This window comes from Danio rerio, chromosome 24, assembly GCF_049306965.1.
Source record: "Danio rerio strain Tuebingen ecotype United States chromosome 24, GRCz12tu, whole genome shotgun sequence".
Classification (NCBI taxonomy): Eukaryota; Metazoa; Chordata; class Actinopteri; order Cypriniformes; family Danionidae; genus Danio; species Danio rerio.
In genome coordinates, this window is record NC_133199.1 from 39,807,501 (window position 1) to 39,827,500 (window position 20,000).

Below are 20,000 nucleotides of genomic sequence, written 5' to 3' on the forward strand. Positions count from 1 at the left end.
CAATTAGTAGGCGCGAATCGAATCATATGTTTTCAATGTAGCAGTGCGCTGATACGCCAGTTTTTATGAGCAGACTGTTTTATTTAGATTTAAGGCTCGTACACACCGGAACGCTTTATTATTTGCGTTTATCATCAGCGTTGTATGAGATGTTTTTCCGCATTCAAATCCAAGCGATTTTCACTGGCGTCAAGCAGAAGAGTATGCAAAATCACTCCTGGATGTTAGATGGCGCTACACAACTTAAGGCTTCCAGCACCCGCTTGTAGCACAGAAGAAGAGAAAGAGAGGAAGTTCACACGCTTGTTAAAGTTACTGGTGACTCAAACAAGCATGGATGGTTCAAGCAGCAGCTCTAGCGATGAAGAAATGATTATTGTTCACCAGAGCAATAAGCAGCTCCACGTTCATATCGCCTCTGGGCATCTTCTTCAATGTGCGCTCGCATTGACAGTTTTGCGCTTGAGTGCCTCCAAGTGCTGTTTACGGTAACTTCAGCAGCTCCGCGCACGTGAACAAAAGTGCCAACCTGATTGGTGTAGAAGGTTTTAACGCAGCGCGTCAAATAAAAAAAACGAGCATGAGGCTTTTTTTTTTTTTTAATGATGCTTTTGCGCCTGGCATTTTGCGCGTTGGTTTGCACGATCACATTGGCGCCCTTTATATAGCCACGAGGCGTTAAACATCGATGGAAAACGTGAGCCAAAAACGTCTCGGTGTGCATGGGCCTTTAGATTTTAAAAGATGGAGTTTGATGAACTGGATGAGCCTGTCCAACTGTCAGCGAGTGGCAAATGAAAACATCCCTTTCCTCAAAACTCTGTGCATTATAAGAGAAAAAGAAAACACAATGTACAGTCAGAAGTGTAGCATGCATTCATAACCTTGTTTGCGCAGCGACGCTACTTTGAATGAGTCCGATTAATCATACATTAAACGGCAACTCCATTTCACGAAAGACAGAGTTAGGATGCTGTTCTTCTATTACAAGTGGATGCTATGAGGATAAACAAAAGACCAAGATCGTGATTATGGTGAGAATGAATGAATGAATGAATAAATGAATGCATGGCAGCTTCTAAGTGTCTGAGAGGCGTCCCCTTTTTGCACAGTAGCCCTAGAATTTTTTTTTTTTTTTTTTTTGCTAATTTAAGCTATTTTTAAAAGATAAATATAATGTATAAAACTAAACATTATTTATATTACAACATAATACCTGTAGATCTGATAAGCTTTTTATAGTAATGGACAATGCACAGATATTGATGTTTCACAATGTCTTTACACTACATTATTTGAATCTACCAAGCTTAGTTTACAATGTTTACATTGTCCTACTTACATTAAATCTAAATCCTAAATATCAGAAATGCCAACAGATTGTTAAGATTTAATGTCAGTTTTAATGTTATTAATTATTGCACTTGACAGAATTCATTCATTCATTTTCCTTTTGCTTTGTCCCTGGTTTATCAGGGGTTACCACGGCGGAATGAACCGCCACTTAAGTAACAGATTTATATATTTTTAATTTCAGGCAGTTTGGGTGTGTCTATTATGGTAAAATAATTTCTAATTGCATCTTTAGAGATTTTTCAACTAATTACACTGTCTTGTTCCAATAGGTGGATTTAGAATTTTACTTTGTCAGACCAGTTTTGTACAGGAAATATGCTCACATATTACAAGTCAGAGATTTCTGAACGTAGGGTGCATTGCTTGATTTTAAAATAATTGAAGGAAACATGCACTGCATCTATCTATGATTATGTGTGTCTACTCATTCATCTACTATTTATCATCATCATGTATCAACTATTCATACAACAAAATGGCGTAGAATATTGCATAAGTGTGCGACTTGGGACGCACCACATGGTTGCGTCTGAAATCACCTACTAGTCAATAGATACTGCATTCCAACTTAATCTTACGTTCGATACAGTCTGAATGTAAATAGTATGAATGAAACTCAGACGTGCTACATCTGCCATTTTGTTATCATGTGACGTACTTGCATCGCTTCACTCCCGTTCATGATTTCGCTCACAGTGCATCATGGGATATTTTATCAAATGCACAGTAGTAGGTCATCCAGGTCCCTCTCGCATACGTTTTTGTTTTTATTAAATTATTTAAAAAAAATTTTTAAACAATTTTAAGGTCAAAATTATTAGCCCCCTTAAGCAGTATCTGTTTCCAATTGTCTACAGAACAAACCACTGTTTGCTCTGCACAAGACTTTTGGCCAGCGGAGAAATTAAAATGGTCGTGCCGAACTGAGTCTGGTTCACTCAAGGTTTTTTTTCTTCACTCTCCTATTGGTGAAGTTTTTTTTTCCCCTCTCCGCTGTCGCCTCTGGCTTGCATGGTTCAGGATCTGAAAAGCTACTCATCGATGAATTTGCTCTTCAGTGTTTGGACTCCAATAATGACTTCAAACCACACTGAACTGAGCTAAACTGAACTGAACTTAAACACTAAAAACTGAACTACCCTGATCCAGTTACAATGACCATTTATGTGAAGCTGCTTTGACACAATCTACATTGTAAAAGCGCTATACAAATAAAGCTGAATTGAATTCAATTGTTATACAATAACTTGCCTAATTACCCTAACTTGCCTAGTTAATTAGCTTAGTTAAGCCTCTAAATGTCAATTTTAGCTGAATATTAGTATCTTGAAAAATATCTAACAAAATAATATGTACTGTCATCATGGCAAAGATAAAATAACTCAGTTATTAGAAATGAGTTACTAAAACTATTATGATTATCAATGTGTTGGAAAAAAATCCTTCCATTAAACAGAAATTGGAGAAAAAAAATATACAGGGCGCTAATTATTCTAACTTTAACTGTGTGTGTGTGTCTGTCTGTGTGTGTGTGTGTGTGTATATGTATATATATATTATATATATATATATGTGTGTGTGTGTGTGTGTGTGTGTGTGTGTGTGTGTGTATATATGTATATATATATATATATATATATATATATATATATATATATATATATATATATATATATATATACGTGTGTGTGTGTGTGTGTGTGTGTGTGTGTGTGTGTGTGTGTGTGTGTGTGTGTGTGTGTGTGTGTGTRTATRTRTATATATATATATATATATATATATATATATATATATATATATATATATATATATATATATATGTGTGTGTCCGACAGATTGTGTGTGTGGGTGTGTGTATATATATATATATGTATATGTGTGTGTGTGCGTGTGTGTGCGTGTGTGTGTGTGTAGAGGAGCAGACAGTCCAAACACACTCTCTCTCTCTCTATAACGCCACACTGCTGTAATCTTCTGGAAGTGTCCTCTATTGCGACGGCGTGTGAGTGGCCCACTTCCACATATATTAGCGTGTCTCTCTATTCGCTCTTGCGTTGAGGCATAATCTATTGTCTTTTGGTCTTAAAAAAAAATACATGCACAATAGATAAACAGAAACAAATGTTGCCAGATGTCTCCAAGTCACGAGGGATCATGCGATGATCTCACAGGCCAAAGGGCAGAAGAGATTGAGAAAATAAAACTTAGTGTGGCCTCATAGAAGTGGGTAGAATCAGACTTGATCAGAGTGATTGTATTGTAAATTATGTAATTTAATTCAGTATAGCGCTTTGAAACTAAAATGAACAAAATATTATGATTAGACATTGTTATTTTGTGCTTAAGGTTTGAAAAAACAATTGATATAGCTTCATCGGAATTGTTTGACTCGTTTGTATCATGATTTAGACCCACTTACATGTAATTTAGTGAAACAATCAATTACACAGAAAAAAATATACACAAATGAAATTAATTATTTTAAATATCATAGCAAGTGAAGGTCAGAGTAATATGCTTTTAGATTTTCACGTTACAAAGATTTTCACCCATATTTTGACATTTTACGTTCATGCCGTTGTAAATATTTAGCAGATACCGTAAAAACATTTAATATGCATTCTATGTAAATCTAACCCTAATTTAGGAATGCAGCAGGATCAATTTTGAGTCTTTTTAACGTTAAATAATTTAGGGGCCTCTCACATTTTGGTTTATTTGTGCACGCAAGTTTGAGCACAAATCACACTGAAATGAATAAAGAAATCGATGTGCCTTCAAGTCTAAAAAAAAAGTCTGTATCAAACCTGATCAATGATTTGGGGGTAAAAAAAAAAAAAAAAAAACTCTTATTGAGACTTATATAAATATATGCAATTAAATAAGGTACTCAGAATATGAGTACACCCCTCACAATTCTCTCATTTTAATTCATGTTCTCTATTAGATGCCGTTGCAATATTACATATAAGCATATACATTATATTAGTAAATATAAATAAATAATATGCAGTATATATAAATATATTCACACACACACACAGTGAAACCATATATATATATATATATATATATATATATATATATATATATATATATATGTATATATACATACATACATACAGTATATATATATATATATATATATATATATATATATATATATATATATATATATATATATATATATGTATATATACATACATACATACAGTATATATATATATATATATATATATATATATATATATATATATATATATATATATATATGTATATATACATACATACATACAGTATATATATATATATATATATATATATATATATATATATATATATATATATATATATATATATATATATATATATATATATATATATATATATATATATATACGGTTTCACAGTATTGAGATTACTGCTCTAAAATATGGTATATTTTTAATTGTTTGGGTAAAAAATAAATAAATAAATAAATCCCTTATTGAACAGAATATATTTTATTGGATCATATTTTTGGATCAGTGATCAGTAAACATGCGCCATTAACATACAGTACTTTTAATATGCTGTAAATTAAAAATGCAGTAAAACAATTGAGCGTGAAACATGACCAAACACAGAAAGGGATTTTTCTGCATGCAGTTAAGAAAACGCAGATGCAAGAAGCTGGCAGCTATTAAGTGTGGGCAAATGCTCTTATGTTTCTAAATATACTTTAAATCCTTCTTTAATAAAAAATAAATAAATACAAATAATAAGTCAATAAAAATTTGTGTCTGTGCATCACTTAACAACGTGCAGTTTAAACGATGTGCAGTTATATATACATATACATATATATATATATATATATATATATATATATATATATATATATATATATATATATATATATATATATAGATACAGTTAAGTCAGAATTATTAGCCCCTTTTGGTTTTTTCTTTTCTTTTTTTAATATTTCCCAAATGATGTTTGACAGAGCAAGGAAATTTTCACAGTATGTCTGATAATATTTTTTCTTCTGGAGAAAGTCTTATTTGTTTTATTTCGGCTAGATTAAAAGCAGTTTTAAATTTTTTAAAAACAATTTTGGGACAAAATTATTAGCCCCTTTAAGCTAATTTTTTTTGATAGTCTACAGAACAAACCATCGTTATACAATAACTTGCCTAATTAACCTAACCTGCCTAGTTTACCTTATTAACCTAGTTAAGCCTTTAAATGTCACTTTAAACTGTACAAAAGTGTCTTGAAAAATATAAGTTAAATATTATTTACTGTCATCATGACAAAGATAAAATAAATCAGTTTTAGAAATAGGTTTCTAAAACAATTTTGCTTAGAAATGAGCTGAAACAATATTACCTCCATTAAACAGAAATTTGGGGAAAAAATAAACAGAGGGGCTAATAATTCTGACTTCAACTGTATGTATGTATGTATGTATGTATGTATGTATGTATGTATGTATGTATGTATGTATGTATGTATGCATGTATGTATATATATGGATATATATATATACATAGATATATATATATGGATATATATATCCATATATATATATATATATATATAGAGAGAGAGAGAGAGAGAGAGAGAGAGAGAGAGAGAAAGAGAGCGAGAGAGATATAGTTACATACATATATATTTATTTATTTATTTTATATATATATATATATATATATATATATATATATATATATATATATATATATATATACACATATAAATAATAATTAATAAATTAATGTATTAAATATTATTATTATTAAATATTATTATTATTATTACAACTTTGTTATATTTGACAAATTAAATATATTTAATATTTGACAAAAGTACAATAAAAACATTCACTTTTGTTAATATGCTATGTTAAACTAAAATGAATGAAAGGAGCAGGAGCTCTTAAAGCGTCTCTGTTGGGGTCGAGCACTCCTTAATAAATTTAAAATATGCTTGTCAAACGCACATTAAATCGACTCAAATTGTATGTGAATTAGCATTTACAGCAAACGTGTAAATAAACAGTGGTGCGCTTCACTCTCAAGCCCAGCACACAAAGCCATTTCGAGGTGATTTTGATTAAACCTATAATTATGAGGCGAGCTCGGCACATGCAAACACTGCTCGTATTTCTTCAAAACCTACAATAAACACACCACGACATTAGCTTTTACTGAAAGCACTCTCAAAGACCCAACACTCCTGGATCAACCTGGATGGCAGCAAACATCTGAGCAGACATTGATTTTTTGCAGTTGTATAACGGAGGAATTCTCAGTATTGTAAAAGTCGTCCACAAAGAACAGGCCTGTGTTGAGAGCAGCTGGGTGTCTGTATGATCCTCCGAGTGTCTCCGGGCCTTTTCTGACTGAGAGACAACAGTCGCCATTATGTGTCGGGCACTGCACTAACTAGTGATGCTATCTGTGTCCTACAAAGCGGCTGACCAACTCTCATGACCTCCTCACGCTTTCATACCTGACACACAGCCACTGTTCTTCACAACAGACGCCTGCACCAGACTAAAATAAAGCCAACCATATGTGGACATACAGTTTAAGTCAGAATTATTCGCCCTTTTGTGATACTTTTTTCAAATATTTCCCAAATGGTGTTTATCAGAGCAAGGATTTTTCTCATCTGCATAGGAAAAAACTACTTAAATACAACATCAGGTCACGTTTTATTTTAAAGGTACAATTCTCACTATTAACAAACCCTTACTTTAACTTAATAAAGTCTTATTTGCTGCTTAATAATAGCTATAATTTTATTAATATAATAGGTACAGTTTGCATAAAATCAATATTTACAAAGTATATATATATATATATATATATATATATATATATATATATATATATATATATATATATGGTTCTCGAATCTGATTGGCTGATAGCCGTGATATATTTAAGTAATATCAGCACCCGTACAGCCTCTTTACCCTTTGTGTATTACTCCGCCCACATACAGCCAGCAAAAAGCAGACACTACAGATCTGAAGTTTAAAAGATGCTTGCTCAACTGTTTAACTGTCAGCCTATGACTTGAATCCAACGCGGAAGAAAGTAGTTCCTCATACAAAAGGGTTTTTGAGACTCCATGTTTGATATAGTTTTTATATACACAATTATGCCATCAAACTATTGTATAAACACAATATCACACTCGTAGCAGTGCAATATGGCTGTATATCGGCACTGGTTGGGGCACTAAGGCACTCGGCCTGCAGCCTCGTGTCAACGCAGGCCTCCCACTAGTACCGATATAGGGCCATATGGCGCTGCTACTCGTGTGATATTGCTCATATATATATATATATATATATATATATATATATATATATATATATATATATATATATATATATATATATATATATATATATATATATATATATATATATATATATATATATATATATATATATATATATGTCTTTGCCTTAGTGGTTATTCATATAATCTCTCATTAGTTATTTAATATATGAACATAAACAGTTTAGAATAAATATGCATGTGTATCAGTGAAGCTTAATTTGACAGCGGGGTGTATTTCTGCTGCCGATTGATTAAATAAACTGTCAGTAGTGATTATTAAACCACACTGAACTGAGCTAAACTGAACTTAAACACTGAAAACTGAACTACACCGTTTCAATTTACTATGATCTTCTATGTGAAGCTGCTTTGACACAATCTACATTGTAAAAGCGCTATACAAATAAAGGTGAATTGAATAAATCAATTTTGAATGATTAAATCTAAATAAATGAATCAAGAGTTTCTCAAATTGTCTATTCATAACCATTTAAAATAATCATGAGTACAACACTAACCAATATAATCACGATTATGAGGTTTTTCCATAATTGAGCGGCACTATTCTAATCTGTTTTGATAATATGTAGTTTAGTTCTTAGGTTGCATGAACTGGTTTCGAGATCACCTGACCCAGATGCAACTTTTCCGAGAAGCTTCAAGAGTAAAGAGCACAGTCAGAAATATTTGATACTGTACTGATTCACTAGTCCGATGTTGGATGACTAACCAAAATCAGTGCCAAATTGAACACCTAGACTTTTAATCCAAACCCAGTGTTGTTTTTTAGAAATGCATTGATCCAAGAGAACTTTGCAAAGACATTTAGAATGATACTACATTATTATTTAAAGACCCTTAAAGATCTACAGATATTTTGTGGGCACCTAATGGGCCTATATTATTATTATTTTTAAAGCAGTTTTATTTTTATTTCAGCAGTCAGCCACAAGTGTCATATAATATTTTAAACAAGAGAATCTGAAGCTTTAATCTGTATCATTTAAAGATCCAGTATAAAATATTTTTTGTTCCAAAGACATATGAACAGACAGAAAATATTCCAGAGTTTTTTTTTTAAAAAAGTGTAATTTTCTAGTTATTACAAACAAAACCCCATAAAGTTAGCTTTTTTTTCTTTTGAAATACATGCTATGATGTTTTATACTTCTAAAATAAATTGTCCACATCCACCATTCCCTGAGCAAGTTATAGCAATTTATTTCAATGTTTTTCTAAGGCGTTTTTCAGTGGGGAAAAAACTAGTATTTATTTACTGACAATGTATTTGCCCAAAAGTTCTGAGAATGAACTAAACAGAAAGATTGTTACAAAAAACAGAACACTGAAGCAAGTTTGACTTTTTCCAAATAATATATGTTCAGTTCCCATAAACAACACCACTTTCAATGAACAAATAAAAAATAATAAATAATAATAATAATGAGTCAAAGTCCAAATAAACATGGTGCAAATCCTCAATAAAAAAATTAGATATAAATATTAACTATACTATAAATAGTTACATAACTAAACTAGATTCAATATGGACCATCCTTTGGTTTTATGCGCCAGCATGTATATGATGTTGACCCTGCTGCTTATCAACTTTTTGTGCTGTTGTGCATGCAAAGTACTTAGTATGAGAATTACTTCATGCAAAACTTTTTTTTTTTGCGTTTGATTTAGCTGTGCTTAAATGTACAGCCTATTTCTCATTCCAGGTTGTTCAAATAGCTGATTGGTGATCCACAAAGTTTTGAAAAATTTGAACCAATCTGGACATGGAGGAGGGACAATGCATCAATGTACAGTATCATGTCTGGTTTGTCCGGAGACACAAGCCACGAGCGTTCCTTTGTCAAATAAGCATTGTCAAAATGTGATGACGTAACCACACTGATGCCGGAGCCTCTGAAGGTCAATGTAATGTGTTACAATGATGGAAAGCTGAGATTCTCTTCGTTATGCCAATATTTTAATAGTACAGATCGGATCAGCAGATCATAAGTTATTATACATTTAAGAACAATACTTATTTTTAGCCGTGGACGGCTGTTTCGGTCTTTTTAAAAAAGGTTTGTGCTTTCTTTTCCACAAAAATATTAAGCATCACAAACTTTGATAATAATAAAAAAAATAATAATTCCTTCAGAAATCTTTATCATATGTTGATGTTGAAAACAGGAGAAATTATGCTAAATTCACAGAAATAAACTATACAGGGTTCATACACATTTGTACTACTAAAATTCCATGACTTTTCCAGAACTTTCCAGTAATTTTTCATGACCTATTAATGTATGTAATGTCTACGAATAAATGGTAAATAATAAGAATGACATTCAAATTTATTACAGCATATCATAGCAATAATCTATATTGTTAAAATTTGTTTATATATCCATGTACAATTAATTTTGATAATGCTTACACAGCAATAACAATGCGAGATCAAGTGTTTGGCCAAGGACAGAAAAAAGACAAATATTCTATATTCAAGTTAGGGCTGCACAATATATACTGTTCCAGCATCGATATCGTAATGTGTGCATCCGCAATAGTCACATCGCAGTATATGCAATGTTGGGATTATATTTTAATATGGAGTTTAATCATAATGAAGTCAAAGTTTATAATCTGCATGCATTTTTTGAAGAGATAGTTCACCCAAAAATACTTAGCATTTTCATTACTCCCTTTACTTCTTTTAAACAATTTGTTTTTAAATGAACACAAAAAGACAATTTAATAACTCATATACTTTTGAAACTAGTGAAATGTGAGTAAATAGTGAGTAGATTTTAATCGTTGAGTGAACTGTCCCTTTAAGGGGACTGTGTGAACATTTCAATATTTCAGAGTTTAAAACAACCGGTCACAAGAATTTTTTGTAGCTTTAATAAAGAATAAATATTATACAATGAAGACTGTGCAGTGCTGATTATTCAATATCTGCACCTGAATAGTGAATACCTGAAGACTATAATTCACTTTTATCTCTACTATATTCTATTTATTTATGGTTGTAATGTATTCGTTATATACTATTCGAGATTCATTCCTCTACAAATTCCCCCAATGAAGTCAAATAAACCTGTTAAATCATCTGGTGAAATTATATTCACATAGTAATACACATCACAGAAATACAAAATATGGTAATGTCAGATTTTTTCAATATCGTGCAGCGCTAACTCAAGTATACAGACATTAGTTCAACTAATTTCCATGACTTTTCCAAAACTTTGTTTTGGAACAGGTCTGGAAAATGCCATTTCAAAATTCCATGATTTTTCCAGGTTTTCCATGACAGTATGAACCCTGAATTTATAAAGATATTTTAAATCATCATTAAGATATCATTTATTGCAATTCTGATCTAATGAACGCAACTTTTCTGCAGGTTTCATCAAGTCAAATTTAAGACTTTAAGACCCTTTTAAGACCATTAAGAATGAAATTGTAGACCTATACAGAGTTAAACACTAAGGATTATTTTCCTAATGGCCCAGTATTATCATTAGGAATCATGTCTTTTTTTTGTTGTCTTTCTTTGAATAGACAATTTAATGGGGAATGTTGTGAACTGCTGTTGTGAACTGTATCCCTTTGCAATAGGGTATATGCCGAAGCATGCTAATAGGACTTTTAATTTGCCAGTAACCTGGGTTAAGCGCTTCCGGCGAACTGTATGCCAATGGAAAAACCGGCGCGTTTAAGGTCTGTTTTCTTTAAAAATCAGCGATCTCCACTAGCTGAGTGATATCCGATATAAACTGAGTCTCAGATTGTACAAGAAGCACTGCATTAAATAACATTGTCCCTGCCATGTCTTTGTAATACGAGCATTTATTTTACCCCAATATATTTAACTGAGCTTTTGTGCTAGCCTGCCGATTCTAACGGGTGCGTGCGAGTAAACGGCTTTTTGTCTCGTTTTACGCTTGAGCAACTAAATGAATGCCAAAGTTTATTTAACTGAATGTATTTTAATGACATTACAACATCGATGCTGTAAAAGGAACCGTATAAAATGGAAAAAAGTCTAATGGAAAAAAACACTAGCTCGGCATATACGCTATAAAAAACTTAAATATACCAAATAAGATTTTACTAAGATGTATTGCTGGTGATTAGATGACCAAGTTGGGTAGCTTTACTTGGACAAAGAAACATTAAGACTGATTTAAAATTATTTACAACACAATATTTCAGTGAATTTAACCCTTTAATTTTGTTTTTATATAATAAGACTTTAAGACCTAGCAGACACCCTGTAACTGGTGAGCAAAAGAGGATACAAATATGGCCAATTCCTACCTTGAGGGCCCTATCATACACCCGGCGCAGTGTGACGCAAGGCGCAGCTCAATAGTCTTTTGGTAGTTTCAGCTTGGCGCAAGAGTCGTTATGAGGCGTTGCACTATGCTGTTTAAATAGCAGATGCATTAGCGCTCATATGTGCGCCCATAGGCGTTCTGGTGTAAAAAGGAAAGTGTTCTGAGGCGGACCGCTGGCGCGTTGCTATTTTGAGAATCTATAACAGATTTTTCATTAGACCAAAACAAACCCGGTCTAAACTCCAGCGCAGAGTTGCACCTCGCTTACGCACTGCTTAATACACACAAGAGAGCAATAGGCAAATATCTTTACATATGAAAAAATGTAAATATTAAGGATATATATAGGATATAATAAGAATTGATATAGAATATAAATATAAAGGATTAAAAAAAGGATTACAAAACATATTATTTTCTAGCCTACATAAATATGAAAAATCACTGCTTTTATGTCTTCTTCATCTCGGGAGGCTTTTTCAGTTCATTCAAAACAATTTGCTTTTGTATAATGTTATTATTATTAGCAGTATTATTTATTATATCCATATTTATATTTGTTTTATTAAAAACAAGCTTAGATTTGCCCACCTGTCAGGTTTTAGACCATATGGGGCACAGCATGTGTTTAGGATATAATTCAGTTTTTTGAGCACATTTTGCTATTATTATTCATTTATTCGTTTGCTGGAAATTAGAACTGAATTTAGAAATAGTTTTGAAACGAATATTTGCGCTTAACAAACAAAAGTATTTATTTATAGGCTAATTGATATGAAAGTACATCCATTATCTCTCATTCTCACGCAGTAGATGCTCTGTTTAACAGTTTTCTGTTAAAAAAACTGTCAACTGTTAGCTTGTGAAATGCTCATTTTTTCCACTTAGACTTACTTTGCGTCCTGTAAATAACGAATGCGCTCTTGGCACGACGCAGCTGGCTCTTAAAGGGAATGGGAGATGAGACTCTGATTGGTTTATTCTCAAAACACACCTATAACTCATTAAGAAAATTAAGAAAATTAACGCCGTGGCGCAGGGCAGATTTTCCGTCCTTAAATTGGCAAAAACGCGTCCTGACACACCCTGAAAGCATTCGCGCCCTGCGTTTTGCGCTCTGCGCATGGACCGTCAAAATAGAGCCCTTAGTCTAGTAATATTTACTAAATACACTGCCATGTTCAAATGATTGCACTATAAATGCAGCACAAACACAAATGTGATTAAGACTTTCTTCTTAAAACACCAGTCATGCCATCAGCAACTGCTTCATAAAGACTACCGTCATACCCATGACTTTCAATATGAATACAGTGCAGAATATCAGCAGAGACATTGAGATTCAAAGACATATATTTTTGTAGATGCATCTTAAGCAATGAGTAATCAATCTATAAAACTCCTAAAGAAATCATTATAATTGTGCCAGTTCACAAAGGCGTTGAAAAGCCACCATCATTACAGCTGTATAATCTGTTTTAGTTGGTCAAAATACTAGTTCTAACTACTTCAAACCAGTCATACGAAGGGTAAAAGAGTCTAATTTGATTCTGAAAAGACCGACGAACTTTCAGCAAAACCGCATGTTTATGCAACAGGCCACATTTTAGGTTAACTAGTGTGATCAAACTTATACTTACTATTGTGCGCAGTCTATTAGCTGATATTCATTTGACCGTTCGTAGCACGCCTTGACGCCTTCATCTTCCCAGAGCTTCTTTGCATGGTCGAAAAACTCCTGTGGAGAAAAATAAACGCTTTAAGTTATCTGCATACTAAAGGTCCGTTTACATAGAACGCATCTTCACCTCTAATGTACAACTTTTGTATGCATTTCAATGTAAATACTTAACAGATGGGTTTGAGATTGCTGTATTTTTTGATGCCATGTCAAATGTTCAACAAGCTGCGCTGCTCATCACGGTCAGTTCCACAGCAGTGGACCAATTAGAAGAGCTTAGAGGTGGGACAACTGTTTAGAGCTTCTGTTTATAGTAGAAATTTGGCATGACAACTGTTTATTTACAATTAAACCATGGGCTGAGGAGGTGCTCATTGTGGCTTTGTCCAGATATCTTGGGTTATATGATGTATCTTTACATGCTTATCGTAATATCTTGTTTTCATATTTCTAATGGGACTGTTGTTGTTGCTGTTATTACATCATGTTCAGAATGTCACATCGCTTGGACCATGCACTATGCTCGCCTTTTTTCAACCAATTCCTGAGTGCCGCATCTTACATTTTTAGAAACAAAGCGCGTTCAGTGTGAATGAGACCCAAGGCATTTACATTGCAGATCTCGAAAGTGAATTCCAATTTGATGACTATCCAATATATTTTTAATGACCTGCTTTCATCAACTTTTAAAAATGACACGTATCTGATGTCTGCATTTACAAAAAAAAATAAATAAATAAAAAAAAAAAAAAAAAAAAAAAAAAAAAAAAAAAAAAGAGTAGGAAGTAGGTGTGGGACTGTTTAAAATATTGTGCAGTTCGGTGCACGATTTAGGGGTCACAGTTATAATTTACATTTTAAAAAAAAAATACTCTATTGTAACACCTAAATACCATGCATCAGGATAAAATGTATAGACTTAAAATATACCGTTTACAGTACTTAAGTTTATGTATATATAGCATTTGTCAGAGTTTGTCATTCTTTATCATTTTTAAAGGTGCAGTATGTGAGTTTGACACCCAGTGGTTGAACTAGGTATTGCACGCCTAGTTCATAACCAGTGCAAGCACCGGTTGCCAGATTGATGACAATAACAGCAGTGAGCCTAACTATCAAGCCTAAAGGCTGATTTAAGTCGTGTTCTAACTAAAAGCAAATGGCAAACAATCGAAAGAATATTTTTCATATTAAAAGTGAGTGAAATTCCTATTTTAGGCTTCTATTTCTCACAGGTGAACAAAAGGACTGACCATGAATACCTCGGGTACACCTCATGTGTGTATTCAGTGATAAGCAAATTGTGCTCGCTGCAGAGCCATTTGGGCAAGCGGAGTTCCAGCGAGGGGGAGCTTGAGCTTGAGCTCCACCTTTTTTGCACTTCTTCTACGAGTGATGTCACTGGGGGTAGGGTTAGGGGTGGGGTTGGTGTACGCATTAAAACAGCTTACAGGAGGCAGAGCGAGAGCTCATGCTCCCCCTCGCTGGAGCGTAGCTCTGCTCAAATGGCTCTGCAGCGAGCACCCTCTCGTGATAAATGCTAATAATGTGAGTTTGAATGCCATTTATTGTCATACTATTGAAAGCAGCAGCAGATAGTTCAACTCAGATCTTGAAAATAAAATAAACCTTTTGAAATTGAACTTAAGAACTGTGACTCCGTGCAAACCAACACATATCAGTGATTCAGAATCAACATTTAATAATTTTAAAGAGGTTTAATATGTATTAATTAGGTTATAAACCTTACCATTATGTTGGAGTGCAGTGAGTGCACTATTCTGTGCTTCTGAATGGCTGTATTTAAATGTTTCGTCTGGTGCAAAAAGAAAAATAGCATATCACTGCAAATCTCATACGTAGTGTGTTATCGGGATACAATGTAACCTGCTCACCTAATCTTTAAATATTTGGAATATTTATATTATTTACTAATTGTTAACCTCATATGGAACTTTAAATCTTATTTGGCGATCTACTAATGTTCACTTAGCATGTTTCTTAAATATCTCCAAAAATATTATGGTTTTCATTCAGTGCTTTAGAAGAGTCAAAAACTTAAAGCACCTTTAATGACGTCCAACTGGCATTGACAGGTAAAAAAAAAAAAACATCTCCCTGCTTACACTGCAGACATAACAGACTCATATCAGATACATTTCCATGAGGAACAAGGCCTGAATCTGATGAATAAATCGAAATTCATGTTTTTTTTTCATGCTTACACAAACGTGGGCCATATCCAGGGCTTTTTTTGATCACCAGCCACTGTGGCTAGTAGTTTTCCACCGTTACTAGCCACTCGCCTTTTTCACAAGCCACAATTTCAATTTTGTTATTGGGAAAATATATTTTATATGCATAAATTTGACTTTGGCATGGTAAAATGACTTCATTTAGATTTTGTGCTTTTTCCACTTGCCTCATTTATTTAACTGTTTTGTGTTTTTGAGCTTACTTAATGAACATGAGCACATGGGTTATGCTTTCATAAAAAAAAGTGTCGCATTGCATTTAGTTTTTTCTTTCACAGAACTTTTCAGGGCTCAACACAATAAGCATTTACCTTTGTTTTCTCTGGCCACACCAAACTAATTATTTCCTTGCCACAAATTTTAAGTAATATGTCAAAACAAGCAAAATACTGCTGTATACATACACTTTTTATTCAACAAAACAGCTGACATTTAAAAAAAATATATATTTTCTTGTGCATCTAAAACTGCACAGTGGTCTGTTCTGGCTCAAGATCCCAGATCACCAGTTAACTATGCATATAACAACATATTAAAGCAATACTATTGTAAAGGACGATTATTAAACGATATTAACAAAAATAACAGCAGGCAAAAGAAAGCGGGTAAAAAACATTCTGTGCGCAATAATGAAAGGCTGATGCCGCGCACACGGCTAATGTTAGGCCAATTAATAATCTGTTCAAAGAATGGTTAAATCGACAACAACTGCTGCTGCTTACAAAGAATCTCGAGCCCTTGAAGGACAGTGGGTGCAAGAGCGTCGCACTACTTTCGTTTCCATCCAGTTGCTTTGAGTGAGGAAACGGCACAGGATCTTTTAAACACTTGTGCACATCAAATCCTCTGTGTGCAAGACACTAAAGCCCTCGTCAGTGAGTGAGGAAAGCCTCGTTGTTCATTATTTACCTGCTTTCCTTTATTCGCGCGATAAGCTGCATTTGTCAGTCGTGCTGCTTCTCGATCCTAAGATCACATTTGTACGCATATTTGTACTCCAAAGCCTTGGAATAACGATTGATGACCAACTAAACTTCTCTGACCACATTTCTAGAACTGCTCGATCGTGCAGATTCGCACTCTATAACATCAGAAAGATCCGACCCTTCTTATCTGAACATGCAGCTCAACTCCTTGTTCAAGCTCTTGTTCTCTCCAGACTGGATTACTGCAACTCTCTACTAGCTGGGCTTCCAGCTAACTCTATCAAGCCTCTTCAGCTGCTCCAGAATGCAGCAGCACGAGTGATCTTCAATGAACCTTAAAGAGCACATGTCACTCCGCTGCTCATCCGTTTGCACTGGCTGCCAGTTGCTGCTCGCATCAAATTCAAACCTCTGATGTTTGCCTACAAAGCGACTTCTGGCTTTGCTCCTTCTTATCTGCAGATCTATGTGCCCTCCAGAAACTTGCGTTCTGTGAATGAACGTCGCCTCGTGGTTCCATCCCAAAGAGGGAAGAAATCACTTTCGCGAACGCTCACGCTTAATCTGCCCAGTTGGTGGAATGAACTCCCTAACTGCATCAGAACGGCAGAGTCACTCGCTATTTTCAAGAAACGACTAAAAACTCAACTATTTAGTCTCCACTTCACTTCCTAATCTGCAATTGCCTCTCTGGATATCACACTAACTGTACCCAAAAAAAAAAAAAAGTACTATTACTTTCCTTCTTAGACTTTACAGACCTGAAACTTGCCTATAGCACTTATTCATTGTTGCTCTTATAGTTGTGAAAGTTGCTTCCTTGTCCTCATTTGTAAGTCGCTTTGGATAAAAGCATCTGCTAAATGACAATGTAAATGTAAATGCATATAGACAAACAGTCATAAACTAACAGTCTAATCTGTAGAGACAATGAGCCAGCACTGGCAATTTAAAAATGAGTTTCAGCCAGCTAAAGTGGCTAGTGGGAGTGGCTGTCTAATCGCCACAGCCGAAATCTACCTGCATTTGGCGGGTGTTAATGTAAAGCCCTGGTCATATCCACTCTGTGCCACATGGGAGGAAAAAAATACCAAAATAAATAAAATTAAAAAATTGGATTTAGGCCACTTGAACCATGCAGTATAAATGTAGCCAAACAAACAAATCAAACGATTACATTTTAGCAATCATTTATGAACTAGTGTCCTTTCACTTCTTTTAAAGAGATATTTCTTGAGCAGACACTTCCAGCTACATTCATAAAAAGTGTTTTTGTTAAAAGCCTGTTGGCTGTTCTGGAAATAGACTGATCACGCCGAGCCGCCGCTGTGGATCCAGCGCTGCTGTAAGCACATCTCATCATGTTTCTTTTCATAGTTTGTTTGCAACTTTATGTAATACATTAAAATATATATTTTTGAACAGTTTTGTACACTTCGGACCAAACATGATTAAAAAAGAAAAGTAAAATATGTGGGTCAAAGATGAACAAAGTTTGGCCTCATCAGGCATTTCTATATATTTTTACCAGGAAAAGACCCATTAAATTGCCATCTACAAGCTAAAATATTTTGTCAGGCATATTTAGACGATGAATCCTTTGATGACATATTAAAAAAATCCTATTTAAGAATTAAAGTTGACCCCAACATACTCATTAATTGTCATTTTAAATCCTAATGATTTGCGACTATCTATCAATCTGCTAGTTTTTAATCATTTGTTAGCAAGAAATCACACAAGTGATCACCAATCTTTCAAACTGATTACGTTTCCCTTCAGTGATCGCAACCAGTGCTTGGAGTAACATTACAATCAATGTGAGTTACGTAATGATATTACTTTACTGAGTAATGAGTAAATTAACACATTACTTTATAAAAAAGCCAAGTAATAATTTTTGAATTACTTTTTTTAAATGTAATGAGAGTAACCTTTGTAGCCAAAAATTAGCTGCTGAATTAAAATGAACAGACACATTGAATCCTGTACTCGATGAGAAAATGAGCTCTCCACAGGAACAGACCAAGCATGAGCCTTGCATCTGTAATGGAATTATTCTCATCATTTTTAATCCATTGAAGAAAAGGGAAATGGGACTGTCACAATGGACCGTAATTTTCATAAATAATAAGACAAAAAGTGCGTACACAATATATCGTTTCAGCATTGATATCACAATGTGATCAATGGCAATAGTCACATTGCAAAATATGCCATGTTGAATTTGTACTAGAATTTATTATTTCCATGTGTTTTAAGGCCAATGACTGTATAATGATTTTAAAGCATTCACACATAATAAATACTACTGTTTGTAACTTAAATAACGATGAATTTTATTAATTATTTTGATTATTATTATTATTGAACTGCTAGCAAACTAATGTTAAAAAAGATAAAACACTTATTTCAATTGTATCCTTTTCATTATTGTATTTATTAGATTTCATGCAGATGCACTCCAATACACAAATCGTCCCAATCACTATAAAATTGTAATTTTTTTCAAAAACAGATAGAGAAGTCCCCTTGTGAAATTGTATTTATATCACAATATATATTGCAGAATAACAAAATATTGCAATGTTAGATGTTTCCGATATCATGCAGCCCTAATATATGTCATGTAAAGCTCTGGAATCAGGAAGATTACTTAATCCTAAAATTATATTATTTTCTTCTGTTTTTTTTAAGTAATTAAAAGTTATACAGTGCATTATTAACTGTAGAGCTTCTTTATTTATTTATATATAAATAAATAAATATGTGTGTGTGCGTGTGTTTGTGTGTGTGTGTGTATATATATATATATATATATATATATATATATATATATATATATATATATATATATATATATATAAATATAAAATATATATATAAAAAAAAAATATATATATATATATATATATATATATATATATAAATATAAAATATATATATATATATATATATATAAAATATAATATATATATATATATATATATATATATATATATAAAATATAAAATATATGTATATATATATATATATATATATATATATATATATATATATATATATATATATATATATATATATATATATATATATAC

General features: G+C 32.9%; 2 protein-coding genes across 7 annotated transcripts in view; one reads left to right on the forward strand and one right to left on the reverse strand.

Moving 5' to 3' along the window:
* Window positions 1-20,000, forward strand: part of ccdc178 (coiled-coil domain containing 178) — a 326,195-nt gene that overhangs the window by 281,924 nt on the left and 24,271 nt on the right. The window lies entirely within an intron of this gene.
* gnal2 (guanine nucleotide binding protein (G protein), alpha activating activity polypeptide, olfactory type 2) overlaps window positions 1-20,000 on the reverse strand; it is an 82,902-nt gene that overhangs the window by 33,215 nt on the left and 29,687 nt on the right. For all 6 annotated transcript variants that reach the window (XR_012399099.1, XR_012399098.1, XM_073940220.1 and 3 more), the window contains 1 exon segment: window positions 13,681-13,778. Coding sequence is in view for 4 of the 6 variants with exons in the window: in XM_073940220.1 (XP_073796321.1) it covers window positions 13,681-13,778 (98 nt within the window). In the remaining 2 variants the exon portion in view is untranslated.